This window comes from Vanessa atalanta, chromosome 1 (genome assembly GCF_905147765.1).
Source record: "Vanessa atalanta chromosome 1, ilVanAtal1.2, whole genome shotgun sequence".
NCBI classification, from domain to species: domain Eukaryota; kingdom Metazoa; phylum Arthropoda; class Insecta; order Lepidoptera; family Nymphalidae; genus Vanessa; species Vanessa atalanta.
The window spans coordinates 4964611-4979453 of record NC_061871.1 but is presented as its reverse complement, the minus strand read 5'-3'; the positions used below and the strand labels follow the sequence as shown (position 1 = coordinate 4979453).

General features: G+C 27.3%; 3 protein-coding genes across 5 annotated transcripts; 2 read left to right on the top strand and 1 right to left on the bottom strand.

Annotated features, from left to right (window-relative positions):
• The first annotated feature begins 357 nt into the window (after window positions 1–357).
• LOC125065580 (5'-deoxynucleotidase HDDC2) lies at window positions 358–2873 on the top strand. 2 transcript variants are annotated; one of them, XM_047673276.1, is made up of 5 exons: window positions 358–457; window positions 547–734; window positions 814–961; window positions 1043–1197; window positions 1676–2873. In XM_047673276.1, the coding sequence occupies exons 2-5, from the start codon at window positions 675–677 to the stop codon at window positions 1910–1912; spliced, it is 600 nt and encodes a 199-aa protein (XP_047529232.1). In that variant the 5' UTR covers window positions 358–457; window positions 547–674; the 3' UTR covers window positions 1913–2873. The 2 variants fall into 2 exon arrangements, with proteins under 2 accessions (XP_047529232.1, XP_047529241.1); XM_047673285.1 differs by having other exon boundaries at window positions 395–457; window positions 592–734.
• A 2495-nt stretch (window positions 2874–5368) lies between these two features.
• Window positions 5369–7771, top strand: LOC125064912 (protein N-terminal glutamine amidohydrolase). Its single transcript, XM_047672226.1, has 5 exons — window positions 5369–5496; window positions 5584–5737; window positions 5877–6025; window positions 6103–6227; window positions 6786–7771. Exons 1-5 carry the CDS (start codon window positions 5381–5383, stop codon window positions 6893–6895), a joined length of 654 nt encoding a protein of 217 aa, XP_047528182.1. The 5' UTR covers window positions 5369–5380; the 3' UTR covers window positions 6896–7771.
• A 2961-nt stretch (window positions 7772–10732) lies between these two features.
• Window positions 10733–14226, bottom strand: LOC125064007 (methionine aminopeptidase 1D, mitochondrial). Of its 2 annotated transcripts, none has more exons than XM_047670773.1 (6): window positions 14027–14226; window positions 13570–13783; window positions 12731–12922; window positions 12393–12500; window positions 11055–11208; window positions 10733–10970 (listed from the first exon to the last, which is right to left on the bottom strand). In XM_047670773.1, the coding sequence occupies exons 1-6, from the start codon at window positions 14083–14085 to the stop codon at window positions 10780–10782; spliced, it is 918 nt and encodes a 305-aa protein (XP_047526729.1). In that variant the 5' UTR covers window positions 14086–14226; the 3' UTR covers window positions 10733–10779. The 2 variants fall into 2 exon arrangements, with proteins under 2 accessions (XP_047526729.1, XP_047526737.1); XM_047670781.1 differs by having other exon boundaries at window positions 13895–14170.
• Window positions 14227–14843: the final 617 nt, after the last annotated feature.

Sequence of the window (14843 nt, the reverse complement as noted above, 5' to 3'; positions counted from 1 at the left end):
AGTTGAATATTGTTGTATTACAAATAAAGATAATATAAATAAAATATTAATCAAGAACTAATTGTAGTGCATAATATATTTGTGATATTAACAATTCGCGTGTATCACGTAAAATTAAGGTTTGACTATATTTATTCCTTCTTTGATTCGAATAGGTTTTAGTAAAATAGTCAATTATAATCACAGTTTGCTTACTGCCGTTGCTTACTATAAAATTACCTTATCATATAAAAAAATTCTTCCCCATAAAATATGGCAAAGATACTATAAACAAGATATCCGTTTTACCTTATTTATCTATAACATATATATAAGCATAAGCACTAAAATAAAGTATTAGTGATAACCCTATATAGACTAATTTCTACCGCAGTGACGTGTTAGTGTCGTAACTTGTAACTCGCTTTACTTGACTACAAACACGAAAGACGGTTTATATTCGAAAATTTTATTATAGGTAATATGCTTAATCTTGTCTTATTTTAATTTTGATAAAATAATTATCATTAATTTATCCTTATCTGTAATTTTCGTTTGACTTTGAAGTATTCCTTCGGCGTCTTCAAACGTGTGACAATTTGCAATTGACAGAATATCACAACTTACTGCTAAATACTAAACAATAACGAATAAAGACGACCTTCAAGTAGCTTGTATCCAGATCCACTGAAAAAATGGCTTTGGTTGAAAATAAAAAAATTCTTGAATTCTTGGAGTTAGTAGGCCGTCTAAAGGTAAACTCATACATTTTATTTAACACACCATATGAAAGAAAAAATCGTGTTTTTCTTAATCATAATCTATAAATTCTAGCACGAGAAAAGAACAGGTTGGGTACTATGTAACATAAACGACTGCGAATCCATAGCAGGACATATGTACCGCATGGGTTTAATGACATTTTTACTCACCGAAGAAAACAATCCAACCAAACTAGACCGATTTAAATGTTTACAAATTGGTAAGCTAAATTAATCATTCTCCATATACCTTAAATAAAAGCATTGCTAATTTATCTTATAAATCTTGTTTCATTTTATAGCTTTAGTACATGATTTGGCCGAAAGTATTGTTGGAGATATAACACCACATTGTGGAATATCTCCAGAGGAGAAGCACAGAAGAGAGGATGAGGCAATGAAAACTATTGCAGAACTCACAGGTATAGCTGGTGACAGAATGTATGAACTTTATAAGGTAAGTTATTTAGAAATTATCTTGAAATGAATTATTCATATATTATAAATGGTGAAGTAACTCTTCCTGTTCGTCTATCTGTCTGTGACGGTACGTCTACTCTTTGACAGTCAAACCACTGAACTGAATTTAATAAAATTTGGTATGAAACAAGCTTGAATCCTAAGGAAGGACATGGCTACTCATTTATGTCTAACATCCAGTAAAATTATATATTACATATTTATTAAGAGGCAATATATTGGAAATCGAGTATTATATCCACATATGTTATAAAATAAAAACAAAGGAGTTGAAATAGCATCTTAGCGTTATTAATTCTTGTAATTTTTTTTTATGATTTTTGTTAAGTGTATTCTATGTTTAATCTTTTAGAAAACTGTTATACAAACATGGCTCAATTAGTGTATTATATGTATTTGAAAAAAATTCTTTGTACCATTGCTAATCTTACATTTGTTATTGTTACTTATTGCAGGAGTATGAAAATCAAAGCTCACCCGAGGCCAAATTTACAAAGGATTTAGATCGCTATGATATGATTCTTCAAGCTTATGAATATGAGAAGAGAGAAAATGCACCTAAGAAATTGGAGGAATTCTTTAAAGCGACATATGGAAAGTTTGACCATCCTTTTATTCAGGAATTGGCTAAAGAACTTTATAAGCAGAGAGAGGAATTTGAAAAGAAGGCTCTTGTAAATGGCAATGTATAAGAATAATCATTTCATGTCAACTTTTCTTTGCATTACAAATACTGCCATAAGAAAGTCCTATATTTCTAGATATTTAAAGCTGTCTGTTGCTGTTTCAATATTGAGTTATTCTAAGAACAAACATATTTTCTACCTCTATTTTTTATTTAAATTTAAGTCAATATTATGTTAAAATTGTAGTATTTTTTTTATGTTTTGACAGGGCTGGTACCCCCAATTGAGTTAGAGTTTAGTATATATCAGTTTTTTAAGTTACACTGTGACATTACCCTGTGTAATTTATAAGTGAACTCTTAAATAAGTTGTAACATGTTCGAGACAAAGTAATATTAGTGTTTATTACTGCAGCATATTCATTTGATATTGAATATTCTCAGTGTATTATTTTTGATTTATTGCTTGTGGTTATGATATGCATAGTTGCAAAGTTTTGAAAGTATCCCAAGAGTAAAACATAAAAAAAAATACTTTGTTAATTTAATGTAAACTTAGCATATGATTTTGTAATTATTCATGACATGATCATAATTACAATTATCATAGCTATTTGAATACCTAGATAGTATACCAAAAAGTCATTGTTATTGTGTAATGAGCATGACAGTATTTATGTGATACACTGGACCCTGTGTTACAATATGTATATTCGGTATAAGTTTTGCAATATTATTAAGTTACTATGTTTTGCAATGTTTTTACAAATATTATATTTTTGAGATAATTGCCAAATTATCTAAAGCAAAGAATTGTGATTGAAATATGATTTAGAAAGATGATTTTGTTATTTTTTTAGAAACACACACCTTTGTATGTTCCTGGACATATACATCTGATAATTCTAAAATATGAGTCTTCAATCAGTATGCTTTGTTCTAAATTTTGTCACTGGAGATATATCTCAATTTGTAATTGCTTGATAATATTTAATGTGATATTAATAAAAATTGTTTTTTTAAACGAATATACAGCATTTTACTCATAACCATAAAAAAAAAACTAAAACTAAAATTACTTAAATTATTTTTACATTAACACAAATTTCTTTAAGCAACTCAAAAATGACTGGATGGATTTCCTAATGGATTTAGCACTACTATTTAATGTTTTTGTAATTAATTAAATGTTATATTTCTTTGCATTATATATAACTTCCCAACTATGCATTAAAATGTGATAGAACCTGTTATGATAGCATTGTTTAGCACCTGGTATTATGTTCAGTTGATGATGGTAAAGATGATTGAAAAGAAAAGTGTGCATAATGAAAATTCTGTCAATTTACTGAAAAATTGCAACTTTCATTGAAAGCAAATAATTACAATGATGTTTATGACTTAACTATTGTATTTACATTTTATAAAGTAGTATTAAAAGATATTTTTCTAGTAAATCTTAAGTGATTGAAAACAATCCAATGTCATTTACAACATGACAAGCACTCTGTTATTATAATTAAAAAATAATACATACTTACTAATATTATTATATTTATAATTAGTAACAAATATATTAGATTACTAAGACGTTGACTGGCAGTTTATGTTAATAGGATCTTTATCACACCATTAGTTAAATACAGAAAAACAAATAAATCATTTTTCTTTTAATATAACCAGCAATTTCTTACATCAAACAAGTTAATTATTTAACTAAAACAATATTTAGACTTTATAGAATTTATTATTTTTTTGTAAAATTGGGTAGTTGAATAGTATACATACAATTACTCTATTCAGTCAAATTAAGACCTCATAAATGCTAAAGATATTTGAAATTACATTGGTATTTTTTAATCATCATAATGATTCAATCAAAGAACCAGATATTATTTTATATACCTTACACAAACATTTAACAACAAAGAAAAAATCTATATATAAATTGGATATATCAGGCAACAGGTGAACTTGCTGTTTTATATGCAGATCTTTATCAGAATTCCGACTATTTATCTTCCAGCGTAAGAACTGATTTGTAACAAACTTATTGTTCATGATATTCAGCAGTCAATGAATATTATCATTAATTAACAGCCTGTTTTGGTTTCACTCCCGTTTGTTCTTCCTTTTTTCTTTGTTTCTCTCTCATTAATTCGGCATCCCTGAAAGATTTATACGAGTTGTAAAATAGATTTTTTTTTTGCGGAAGCACTGTCAACTTGCCTTTCATCTCTTGTTTAATAGGACAAAGTATCTTTACATTACATACACAAACAAAATAGTTTTACTGCATTTGATTTCCTGATAACCATGAAATATATATGTTAACTACATTTTAGGAGGGAAACTTCCACTAAATCTGAAATTGTATACTTGTTGCTACTGTTGGTTACCTGTGTTTTCTTTCAGAAAGAGACATGCCAGTCTTTTCACTAGCTGTCTTTTTTTTCTGCATTTCTTGTTGTTTCTTCTGGTTTTTTGCTCGAGCTAAATCTCTCTGATTTCCACCTTGAAATTAAAAAATCAAGGTCGTCATTCAACAATTCGTAATAAGTAGTGTTTTATTTACATATTGCTTAAAAAGTATATATATGTAAATACATATGTTTTTCTTATTGTTATCAACAAAGGGAAGGATCAATTTATGTAATGAAGCGTCATTTTGACTCATTCAAAATGTCATGCATCTTCACAATAAACATCCAGAACATTCTATTGAGTGCATATAAAATTTTAAGATGATTAAAAAACCATTTTTCTGTTTTAAAGTATGATAGGAATCTAAAAACACACATAACATTACACTGTTTAGGTTGACAAATTATAATGAACTTACGGGTCATCGTGGCGTTTTTATGGGGTATTAGTATTGTTACTATAAATACTGAATGTAAAGGACGGACGATACGCTAGTCCGGCCGAAACCTAGGACAACGCACCGCCCTTCTTTTCTCCAATATGAAAGAAAATTTCGAAGCAACTAAAAGATAATATTAGCTTTTGAGTTCAAAGCTTCAAAAGTTCAAACTTCTAACCAGCTGGCCATATTGCCATATGGCATAAACATTGATAGTCAAATTTATTTTTTCATTATATATGCAAAGGTATAAATAACAACAGCCAAATTTTAAGGTAAGTATACATTATTGTAACGGTGGTGTAAAACATTATTGAATAATATATTTATTATGTTTCATTCATCATGTACATGACTGATATGATGTTAATTTTGAAAAAAAAAAACATGATTAAAAAGAAAGTAATTTTGTTAGGAAAACATTAATGTATTTGGTACTCAAAAATAAGATTGAACTTTTCTTCATATTAGACAATGTTATGAATTAACTAATAGCTATATGTTTCAATTAATTGGTACTACTTAAAAAATGATTTTTCTATAATATGTGAATTACACGGGTTTACAACTGTTGTTTTATAATCTATTAAGAGGTGACTTTTTTTTAAAGGTACATAGACTAGCTAGACAACAGCTAGGTACTTATACTAGTCCAGCTGTCAAAGTGTCAAAATGTCGGTCAATGCACAAGTGCATTTCAGTAAAAATGAAAATAATAAAAAGAGTGATAAAACCCTTAAACCCTTGTTTCCCAAACAAGCGGAATGTTCATATGTTTCCTGTTACTGGCAAGTATAATTTCATATTAAATATCTGCAAGCAATATGGATATTGATAATTAATGTTTGCTTTGTTTCTGTTTTGCTGCACTGCAGTGAAGAAAACGTATGGAAACTTTGTTCAGATGTATCCATAAGGATTCCAATAGAGCTGGACAGATGCTTCGTTGTATTTATTTCGAACCCTTGTCGTACTGTGCCTTTGTGGAAACAAAGGGCTGGGCGCGAGGACGATCGCCTCGTTATATGGGTGTGTACTGGAACATGGCATTATATTTTTGTGTATATGTTTAAATGTGTCATTTTTACCATTAAAAAAAAAAACAATGTTATTATATTTTTATTAAAAGTATAAAAAACGATTTATAAAATTTAATATATTTTTTTAGGATTATCATGTCATATTTCTTTATTCTGTGGATTGTAAAACATGTTTAGTTTATGATTTGGATTCCGAACTTCCATTTCCAACATTCTTCCACAAATATGTGACTGAAACATTTCGCACAGATCAAGTCTTGAAGTCTGATTTCCACAGGTAAATGTAAAAAAATGAAATAATCCGCATTAAAGTGAGTGGAAAGTTTTAAATGCTCATTAATAAAATTATTTTAGATTCTTTCGTGTAGTTCCGGCTAAACAATTCATACAACATTTCGCCTCTGATAGACGTCATATGAAGAGGCCTGATGGTTCATGGATCAAACCACCTCCACCTTATCCTGCCATCTGTACTTCAAGTAAGTAAAAGAATATATCTATATTATTATGCACGAGTTAAGATAAATATAATCTAATAATAATTAGATTTACATAATCTGATTCTAAATTATGAACTTATAGATTCAGTCACAAATGTCAGCCCCTCCATCATTAGTTTGAGTGAATGACATTCAAAATTACAAGATACTTTATTACTTATCTTGGTGTGTATCAGAAATAAAGAGTAAAGATAGCATTAAATACCAATCAGACCATATTTTTAATTATTTTATTAAAATTATTTAATTTACTCTACAGAAGCACACTTTTGTGAGTGAATAAAACTATACCATTAGTATTCCAATATCATATAACTACATCAACTCTGCTGAGATTCAAAACCCCTTTTTTTCAAATACATATTTAATATCAAAGATTATTGTAGATCTTGACCAATTATGTTATGGCAAGTCAAAATTGTTTATTTATCTAAACTCCTGCCATTGGAATAGGTTAAAGAATAGTTTGTTAGGCATTAACAATATAAACTAACTTCGAAGAATGGGAAAAAAATTGACCAAATCTTATCATTTCAGCTTCAACTCATAACTTAGATGAGTACATTAATATGGATTCAGACTCCGGCCCCGGTGATGTATTTAATCTGACTGATTTTGTACAGCGATTCTATAAAATAGAGAAGTAGTACAAAAATGAATGATAGATAGACAAATTATAATTTTAAGTTAATTTATTACCATAACCTATTTTGTTTTGGTTTATGGTCTGAGTTGATTATGTTTTAATAATCCTTTGTTACATTTTTATTATTCTGTTAGCTAATGTTGCAGGGTTCCAAACAAGTTAAGTTTTGATTAAATATAATTACAATTAACATTATGGTTACAGTCGGAATATAAGTAACTTTTTTAATCAAATTTGTATTTTAAAGTGCCTAACTGCTTAACAAAGTCCCAAGTATTATTATAGAATAATCTAAAACATTTACCTAAGCTTAAATTCTTACATTTTTCATAAAATAAAGGGAAAATAAAATAATGAACAAGCATATTAGTTTTGAAGGTAATTAATGGATATATTTCAATATTGAATAATATGGAACCCGTGTAGTTTAAGCCCAACTTGCATTTAACTTATCTTATTTTTTATATAAGTTACATATTTTAGGCTTGAGTGATAAAAAAAATACTGTTAAATATATTATTGGTTACATAATATTATACATGAGTAACCTTAACTTTTTGAATGCTTCAAATATTTACTATTATATTAGCACTTATCTTCATCTTACCTTCTTGAATGAGTGATACTGCACGAACAAAATATTAAAATACTATCTAGAAAAATATTTATTTATACTCTATAGTTGTTTATTTTGTTTTTTAACAAATGAAAATATTAATAAACTAGTATAATTAAGATTATTATATCCATAATCTCAGTAAACGCAGCACTCATTTAATAAAAAAAAAAATAGATATGGTATTAATTGAAATTTTATAATATAAGTATTTTTCCATTTAAATTACAATTTGTGCCATTAAAAAATAATAATCTACAATAAGAATTTTTTAAGTGATTGCGGAAGGAAATACAGGATGTTATTCTTAAATTTTGTAATGACTCTTTAAATATATTTTTCTCGTAAAATCGTATGAGAAATATAATATTCACACATTTTTTTTTTCATTTTCCTACATACATGAAAGCTATTAACTATTATAAACATATTGAATTATTAAGTGCTTACGAAATTTAAGGTATATTTGTTTGCATATTTTTACATATATAAACTGATTGATTATCCTTTAATTTTTAACTGACTCAAAACTTTTATATATATTTTCCATTAAATAAAGTTTATAATTCCAATAAGTTTAATTTGGTGTCATTGGAATGGAGCTTTAAATGGTAGGGTTATTAACCTATAAGTGTGATTTTGAATAAAAAATTAATTAGGATATTATTATATTTTCAAATTGCTTGTTGAATAACAATAATTTTAATATCTTTATACATAATTGTAACTTCATATATTGCTGTAAACGTAACGCGTAGTGGAATAGAGAGTTATGAATTTATAATACAAATGACAAAAGTTTATTAGTATGATTTAAAGATTTCTTATATCCACTTGTGGTCGTGAAATTTATCAAATAAAAACAAACTATACTTCAAATTTAAACTATTGGGGTAACGTTACCTACGTTGTTCATCAAATTATATCAAATAAGTATGAAGAGAATTTATTCGTGTTCCACTGTTGAACAAAAGCCTCGTTTTCTCTTAGCGAGAAGTTTTAAAACCATTGTTATAATGTACCTATAAATTATTATACACGATAACCTATTTCACGTTGTTAAATTTCGACACGCAACACAGCTAATTGGTTTCAGGACATATTAAAAAAAAAAATGGTAACGTGTCCAATATAAATTAAGTGTAGCTTGCACGCTACGTAGCTTCATTATTTAGTTTATTATTACAGGAAATTAGTCTTTGCTCCATAATTAAATAGCAAAATGAACGACAAAAACGTTTGAAAGTAAAGGTACAAATAAATGAAAAATATAATATAAAAAAAATAGCATATATATATATATAAATACATATAAAGTTATTTTGTATGATTTTTAATAGAGGTTTTTACTTTCCATAAAATTCAAGATTCCTATCAGTTTTTGTGAACGCGACCACAAGGCACGAAGTTGTTTTTGCATTTAATTTAATTTTGAAATTAAAAAAAATTATATATTAACTTGAATAAGTACTATTTATCTACTTAAATTATATAATTTATTTTTTTTATACCCGGATATATATACATGTATAATAAAGATCAATATGTTTATTCTGCGACGATGATCTTTACGATGTATGGTTATGACCTTTCACAGTTTTGCAGGAATGTAGAGATAAGGTGTATCTCATGTGAGTCCCAACCCAAAACATAAAGGGTACCTTTTATCTGAAATTATGTAATTTATTTATGCCTATTAGGATTTATAAATTTGATTAAAAGAAGCGTTTGAAAATAGCGCCCTTTGAAGACAGAACGCGCGTCTTACTCCATCGAGTCTTAGCACAGTCCTTAAAATTTAACCCTCAAGCTTAAACAGTGTCATTTAAAATTCATACATTTTGAGGGATACTTTTTATACACAAAGATACTATATACTATAACCTTACCTGTAAACATAGTGTTACCGATGTTGTTACCCGTCGCTTGTTTTAAATGACATCATACATTGAGTGATAAAAATACATTTAAGTAATTTTATTGTAGATTATATTATATCGTCGCGAGGTAGCTTTTGTATGTTGTTAAATCTATTTAAAAGTTTTTTATCAACTTTTATACACTCTTTTATCCTTCCCTAAGCACCCTTAGTATTATAAGTATTGATAATATACGTATTTAATCATCGTAATTTTTATTATTAAACACCGTTGTGTGTTGTGTGTTTAATTGTTCAATGTTATAATTTAAAAAATATATAATATTGTATACATTTTTTAATATTTAATATATTCAACAAGGCATCTTTATTGTAGATAATAGTTATTTTGGATATATTGAATTTTATTATGAATTCGCGTTTCTATATAATAAGTGTAAGTAAAGTAATTATAATGTATTTAAATACAAAGAAATAATAATTAATAATACCAAAAGAGCACCAAATACTATCCAATTGTTTAAAATTAATTCAAATAATAAATAAATTATAATATGTTTATACTTTCTGCAGGGTTTTGTGTCTGTGTTCAAATCTAGTCAATATTTAAGTAACAATTCGCAAATTATCTTTATTAAATACTTAACGAACTAAAAGTGCTTGGTAGTTTGTAATATAGCAATGGTCGCTATGAATGCTAAATGCTAAATTCTATGATTCCAAACTATATAAGCAACCTAAGTCTATTCTTCCTCTACTCTACTATTAAGTAATTTACTCAAGTGATCGTAGTTATATTTCATCGAGGCGTAGCTGGAGATTTTATGGGACCAAACAATAAAATAATTGAAAACACAGTTTTTAAACGATTAGTTAAATGTCGGGGCTGTGTTTGTCCCACTGGTTACGCCTTATTCTCTTTTAACTATTTCTAATACGTACGTAAAACTTTTCAATCGATATCTTCCTTCCAAGCCTTTAATTAAATTATCAAGTTTGACTGAACAGCCTATAAATGATAATAATTGTATTGCTTGTGCTTTCAATGTAACATGTGTTTTTTTGTTAAATTTAAGAATTCGAGCTAAAATAAAACGTCACACGCATTTCTTTGTTTTATTTTGTAACATCTCACCGAATTAGTTGTCTATGTCTGGTATTCAATATTTGAGCAAGTTGATTGGAGACTGACCCATGTAAATTATTTTTATGTGCAGTCAATCAAATTATGAATTAAATTAAATTATGCTCTAATACTTCATGAAGATTTTCGACGAAATTATCTTAATTTATGTCATTAAAGTATTTGAACGCCGTTTTACTAAAACAACGATACTGTTATGCATAAATTATTTATTTTTACTAATAATATACTATTTAAAAAAAAAAACTATTGTGTTAGTATTTCAGCTCCATCTTCAGTAATTAAAATAGTGTGTTCTGCTTGAGCTGCTCTTGCACCATCCTCAGTGGTGACAGTCCACCCATCCTCTAATAGTATCGTATTTTCACTACCATGAGACAGAACAGGTTCAATAGTGAACGTCATTCCTGGCTTCATTAGTCCAGGATATCTATTTTCTGTAACATTAAAATTGTATTATTTTGACATCCTCGATTTTATTAAAATAATATTAAATATACGTAATATATCAATTTATTTACGTGTGTGGTAGATTTCAGGTGGACCATGAAAATATTTTCCAATTCCATGACCAACAAAAGCTGGTAGAACAGTGAGCTTATGTCTTTTTGCGATCCTATGTATTCTGAAGCCGATGTCACAAAAAGGCACATCCGGACCGCATATTTTTATAGCCTGTCGAATATACAATAATTAAAAAACTTTGCATTTTGCCATTTCTATCTAATTTAATATCTATGTTTACAAAAAATCTATTTTACTCTGGCATAAATTATAATCGAAAACATTTGGTCAGTAAAACTTTTTCCTATCTCTATTTGCACCCATCAATATTCTTAATCAAATCTTTTATTAACATTACTCATCCTTTCTTAATAGTCATTACTCACACGTACTGAAATATTATACTTTTAAATAATCCTAAAATGGAAGCATCTTAAAAATTCACTTGAAATATAATTATTGCATAAATATGCAGTATAAGTATGAATGCAAATGAAACTTTAAATAAATACTAGTAGTAGCTTTATAATTTTCTTTTAATCTAATATTGCTTAACAATGCGAAAAAAGAATGTTTTTTATTGCCAATTCATATTTGCATTAATTATAACATGAAATTAAATACAATTTACATTTGCAAGGTAACATTATATAATGCGGGTGTTAGGTATACTGAACACGCAATCAAATACCGTTGAAGTGAACTACACTTTTACGAAACAAGGTTACCAAAGTTGGGCTGTTAAAATGACCTGGATAAGGCGACGCAGTATCTCTACGTGTATATAATCAAATCTCCGTTTTAATTCATGATATACGATATAACATATGGCACGTACCACATTTCACTTGTAACTTTTTTCATAGGAAATATTATTACTAAAGATATAACTATGCTAAATTTAAAGTCAATCGAACATATAGTTTCGGAGACCTCGTGATGAGTATTGACATAATATTATATTTCTTCTATAGTTAGAATAAAGAATACATGAATACATTTTTATTTCTATAGATAACTATTGCATTCAAATCGAAGAAGAAGTGAAGACAAATAAATCTTAGATTTACATATTCCATCCCTCAACTTAACTCTTTTATTAAATCAAGTATTACTTATTTCCATTTTTATTTTACTTCAAAAGTTCCGACATTCAAAACGCATTTCTTTACGAATCCATAATGAATATCACACATTTTAGATTTAGATCAATCATATTACGTCAAGTCAATGGTAAAATTGTATATATATATATATATATTTTTTAAATTAAAGGTATTAAAATATCGAAGGTCTAAGTTAGTAATGCCCTAAGCATAACACACTAGCTATTTCAATGAGTACTATGAACCAACCTGATTTAAACAATCTTCTGTAGCATGCACAAGATGTAAGCCATGATCATCAACATCACCTACGAGAAATGTCTTAGAACAATCACCATGGTATCCTTTAAAAAATACCTAAAAATTAAATAAATAAGGAATTAAATATTAAACTTTTAACTATATACATACATATTGTGTTCATTATGTTTACTACTGGATAAACAGGAGAACTTTTGAATTTCAGACTTCCATAAATCAAATAATAATCAAGGTAATTTCATTATAATGATAGGATCACAATTAAACTTAATAAATAATGCATAGAAAACAAATGTAAAGTTTACATTTTTTTATAAATAGCTTACAGTTATATCAACATTGACTATATCTCCATTTTGTAACGGCCGAAGATCAGGAATGCCATGAACTGCAACATTGTTCACGGATGTGCAAACACTTTTGGGAAATCCCTTATAATGCAAAGGAGAAGGGTATGCCCCAGCTTCTAAACTTAATGTATGCACTAATTCATCTATATCATCTGTTGTTACACCAGGCTGAAACATTAAATATTTATTATTATTATACTGATTAACTATGAAATACATACATTTCATTTTAATAAATATTTGTTATTCCAAATCAATTAAAAAAAGTATTTGTTACTATTGATATCAGCCCTGTGTAAAAGATTAGTAAGAGACCTTGGGCGCCTCATAGATGGTTCAAATCTAGACCATGGGCGAGCCTGGAATTTTTGCACACCCCTGCATCCTGTTTAAAGTGACTGTAGATTTATCATAGCTATGTAATGTCTAAGTCAAAGAAAGAAAATGCTCGTTTATTTCCCAAGCAAACTGTTTGCTTTTATTCACTCTTTAATTTTTTATTGTTGTATTTGTATTATATAGTTATTGTAATTTTTTTGTAATGTAAATAATTATAGAGATCTTTATTTATTGTTTAAGTTTTACTTTCAATTATTTTAATATTAATTATTTTATATGTTGTAAGTAGTGTTATTGTATAATTAAAATAACATATCGCACATTATGTTCACAGATATTTTATGTATCCTTATTATCAACTCATTACTACTGCTATGATTGCAGTTTTACACAAAATATAAAGAATAAGGCCACATTTGAACATTAATAAATAAAAAACTATAAATTATTTTAAGATGAAAGAATAAAATTGTCACCTGAACAAATGGTTGCACTATTTTCAATATATTTGCTGCAACATTACAACTATTTCTCATTCCTTTTATTTGTTCTTCATTTTTGATTTCAGGTTTTTTACTAGTGTTTAATAATTTTCCTAGTATATAGTCGGGCTTTTCAATATGTTCAGGAACTAGTCTGCTGGGTGTTGTTTCTGCTGGATGAACTTTGTCATATATACCAAAACGTCTTCTGTAATTAATAAATAATTCATTTTCATATAAATATAGAGTACATATATGATTTATTTTTTGATTTAGAAGGCTTTTTTATGTTTTAATATAAAATGAAAATAAAACTTACAGCAATTGCTTTTGAAGGCGGGGACTTAATGCTTTAGGAATTCTCATTTCTTCTTTTTCGTGTTTATTAAAATTTATTGTTCAATGTTCGAAATTATTTTCTAGTTATTTAAAATTCAATTAAAAATCTTACATATTTGCCCTCCAAAACCGTCCTACTGAACGAAATGCTTCACGCGATAGTTCCATCATATTTTCTTTACAAACTATAAAGTCCTATAATATCATTTGATATATATATATTATTCACACATTAATTCGGTAAATTTCTAATTGATCTATACAAATTAAATTGTATACATAACTTCGGAATTTTGAAAAGTCCAAATGGCATTTGTAATTTGTGTCATGTCATTTATGACATTTGACATTTAATTAACTTTTGATGGAAAATAATCGGAAAATTTAAAGACATTAATTTATTTTTCAAGTCTATATTTATATAATATATTTTATAATATTTAATATTTTAAAAATCTAATTCATGGACAAAGATTGCTTAATTTATTGAAAAAAATACTTAAATATATAATAGCTAAATATTTTGCAAAATATGTGATGTTCTTCATTAATAACCAATCTCAAACAGACATTTATACCTTATAAATGTTTTTATACAAATACAAATAATACAAATTAATAAATTTCCGGTTTCAGCCGCACCCGGAGTCAACGGACGAGGCTTCAGGCTATAGCGGATATCATTTACCTGTTTTTACTGATGTTTTTGTATATTTTTTTCTAAACGGTACGCAACTGTTTAGAAAAAAAGAGAGGTTTATTTTTAATCAACATTTATTATGCGTCTGCAATTAAGTAAATTAGTTAAAAAATAAAGTTAAAATTTAGACAACCACCTGATTTGGTTCGGTGCTACAATTTTTTTTTTCTCTTAGTACATGACATAATATTTAATTTTTTTTTACGGAATAAAAATGAAATAATGGCAA

Coding starts and splice junctions, on each gene's coding strand:
- LOC125064912 (XM_047672226.1), top strand. CDS start 5,381: ATGTCGGTCAATGCACAAGTGCATTTCAGTAAAAATGAAAATAATAAA. Junction 5,497..5,583: donor TCATATGTTTCCTGTTACTG/GCAAGTATAATT, acceptor GCTGCACTGCAG/TGAAGAAAACGTATGGAAAC. Junction 5,738..5,876: donor ACGATCGCCTCGTTATATGG/GTGTGTACTGGA, acceptor ATATTTTTTTAG/GATTATCATGTCATATTTCT.
- LOC125064007 (XM_047670773.1), bottom strand. CDS start 14,085: ATGATGGAACTATCGCGTGAAGCATTTCGTTCAGTAGGACGGTTTTGG. Junction 13,784..14,026: donor CGGTTTTGGAGGGCAAATAT/GTAAGATTTTTA, acceptor TATTAATTACAG/AAGACGTTTTGGTATATATG. Junction 10,971..11,054: donor ACCTGAAATCTACCACACAC/GTAAATAAATTG, acceptor TTAATGTTACAG/AAAATAGATATCCTGGACTA.
- LOC125065580 (XM_047673276.1), top strand. CDS start 675: ATGGCTTTGGTTGAAAATAAAAAAATTCTTGAATTCTTGGAGTTAGTA. Junction 962..1,042: donor ATTTAAATGTTTACAAATTG/GTAAGCTAAATT, acceptor TTCATTTTATAG/CTTTAGTACATGATTTGGCC. Junction 1,198..1,675: donor GAATGTATGAACTTTATAAG/GTAAGTTATTTA, acceptor TACTTATTGCAG/GAGTATGAAAATCAAAGCTC.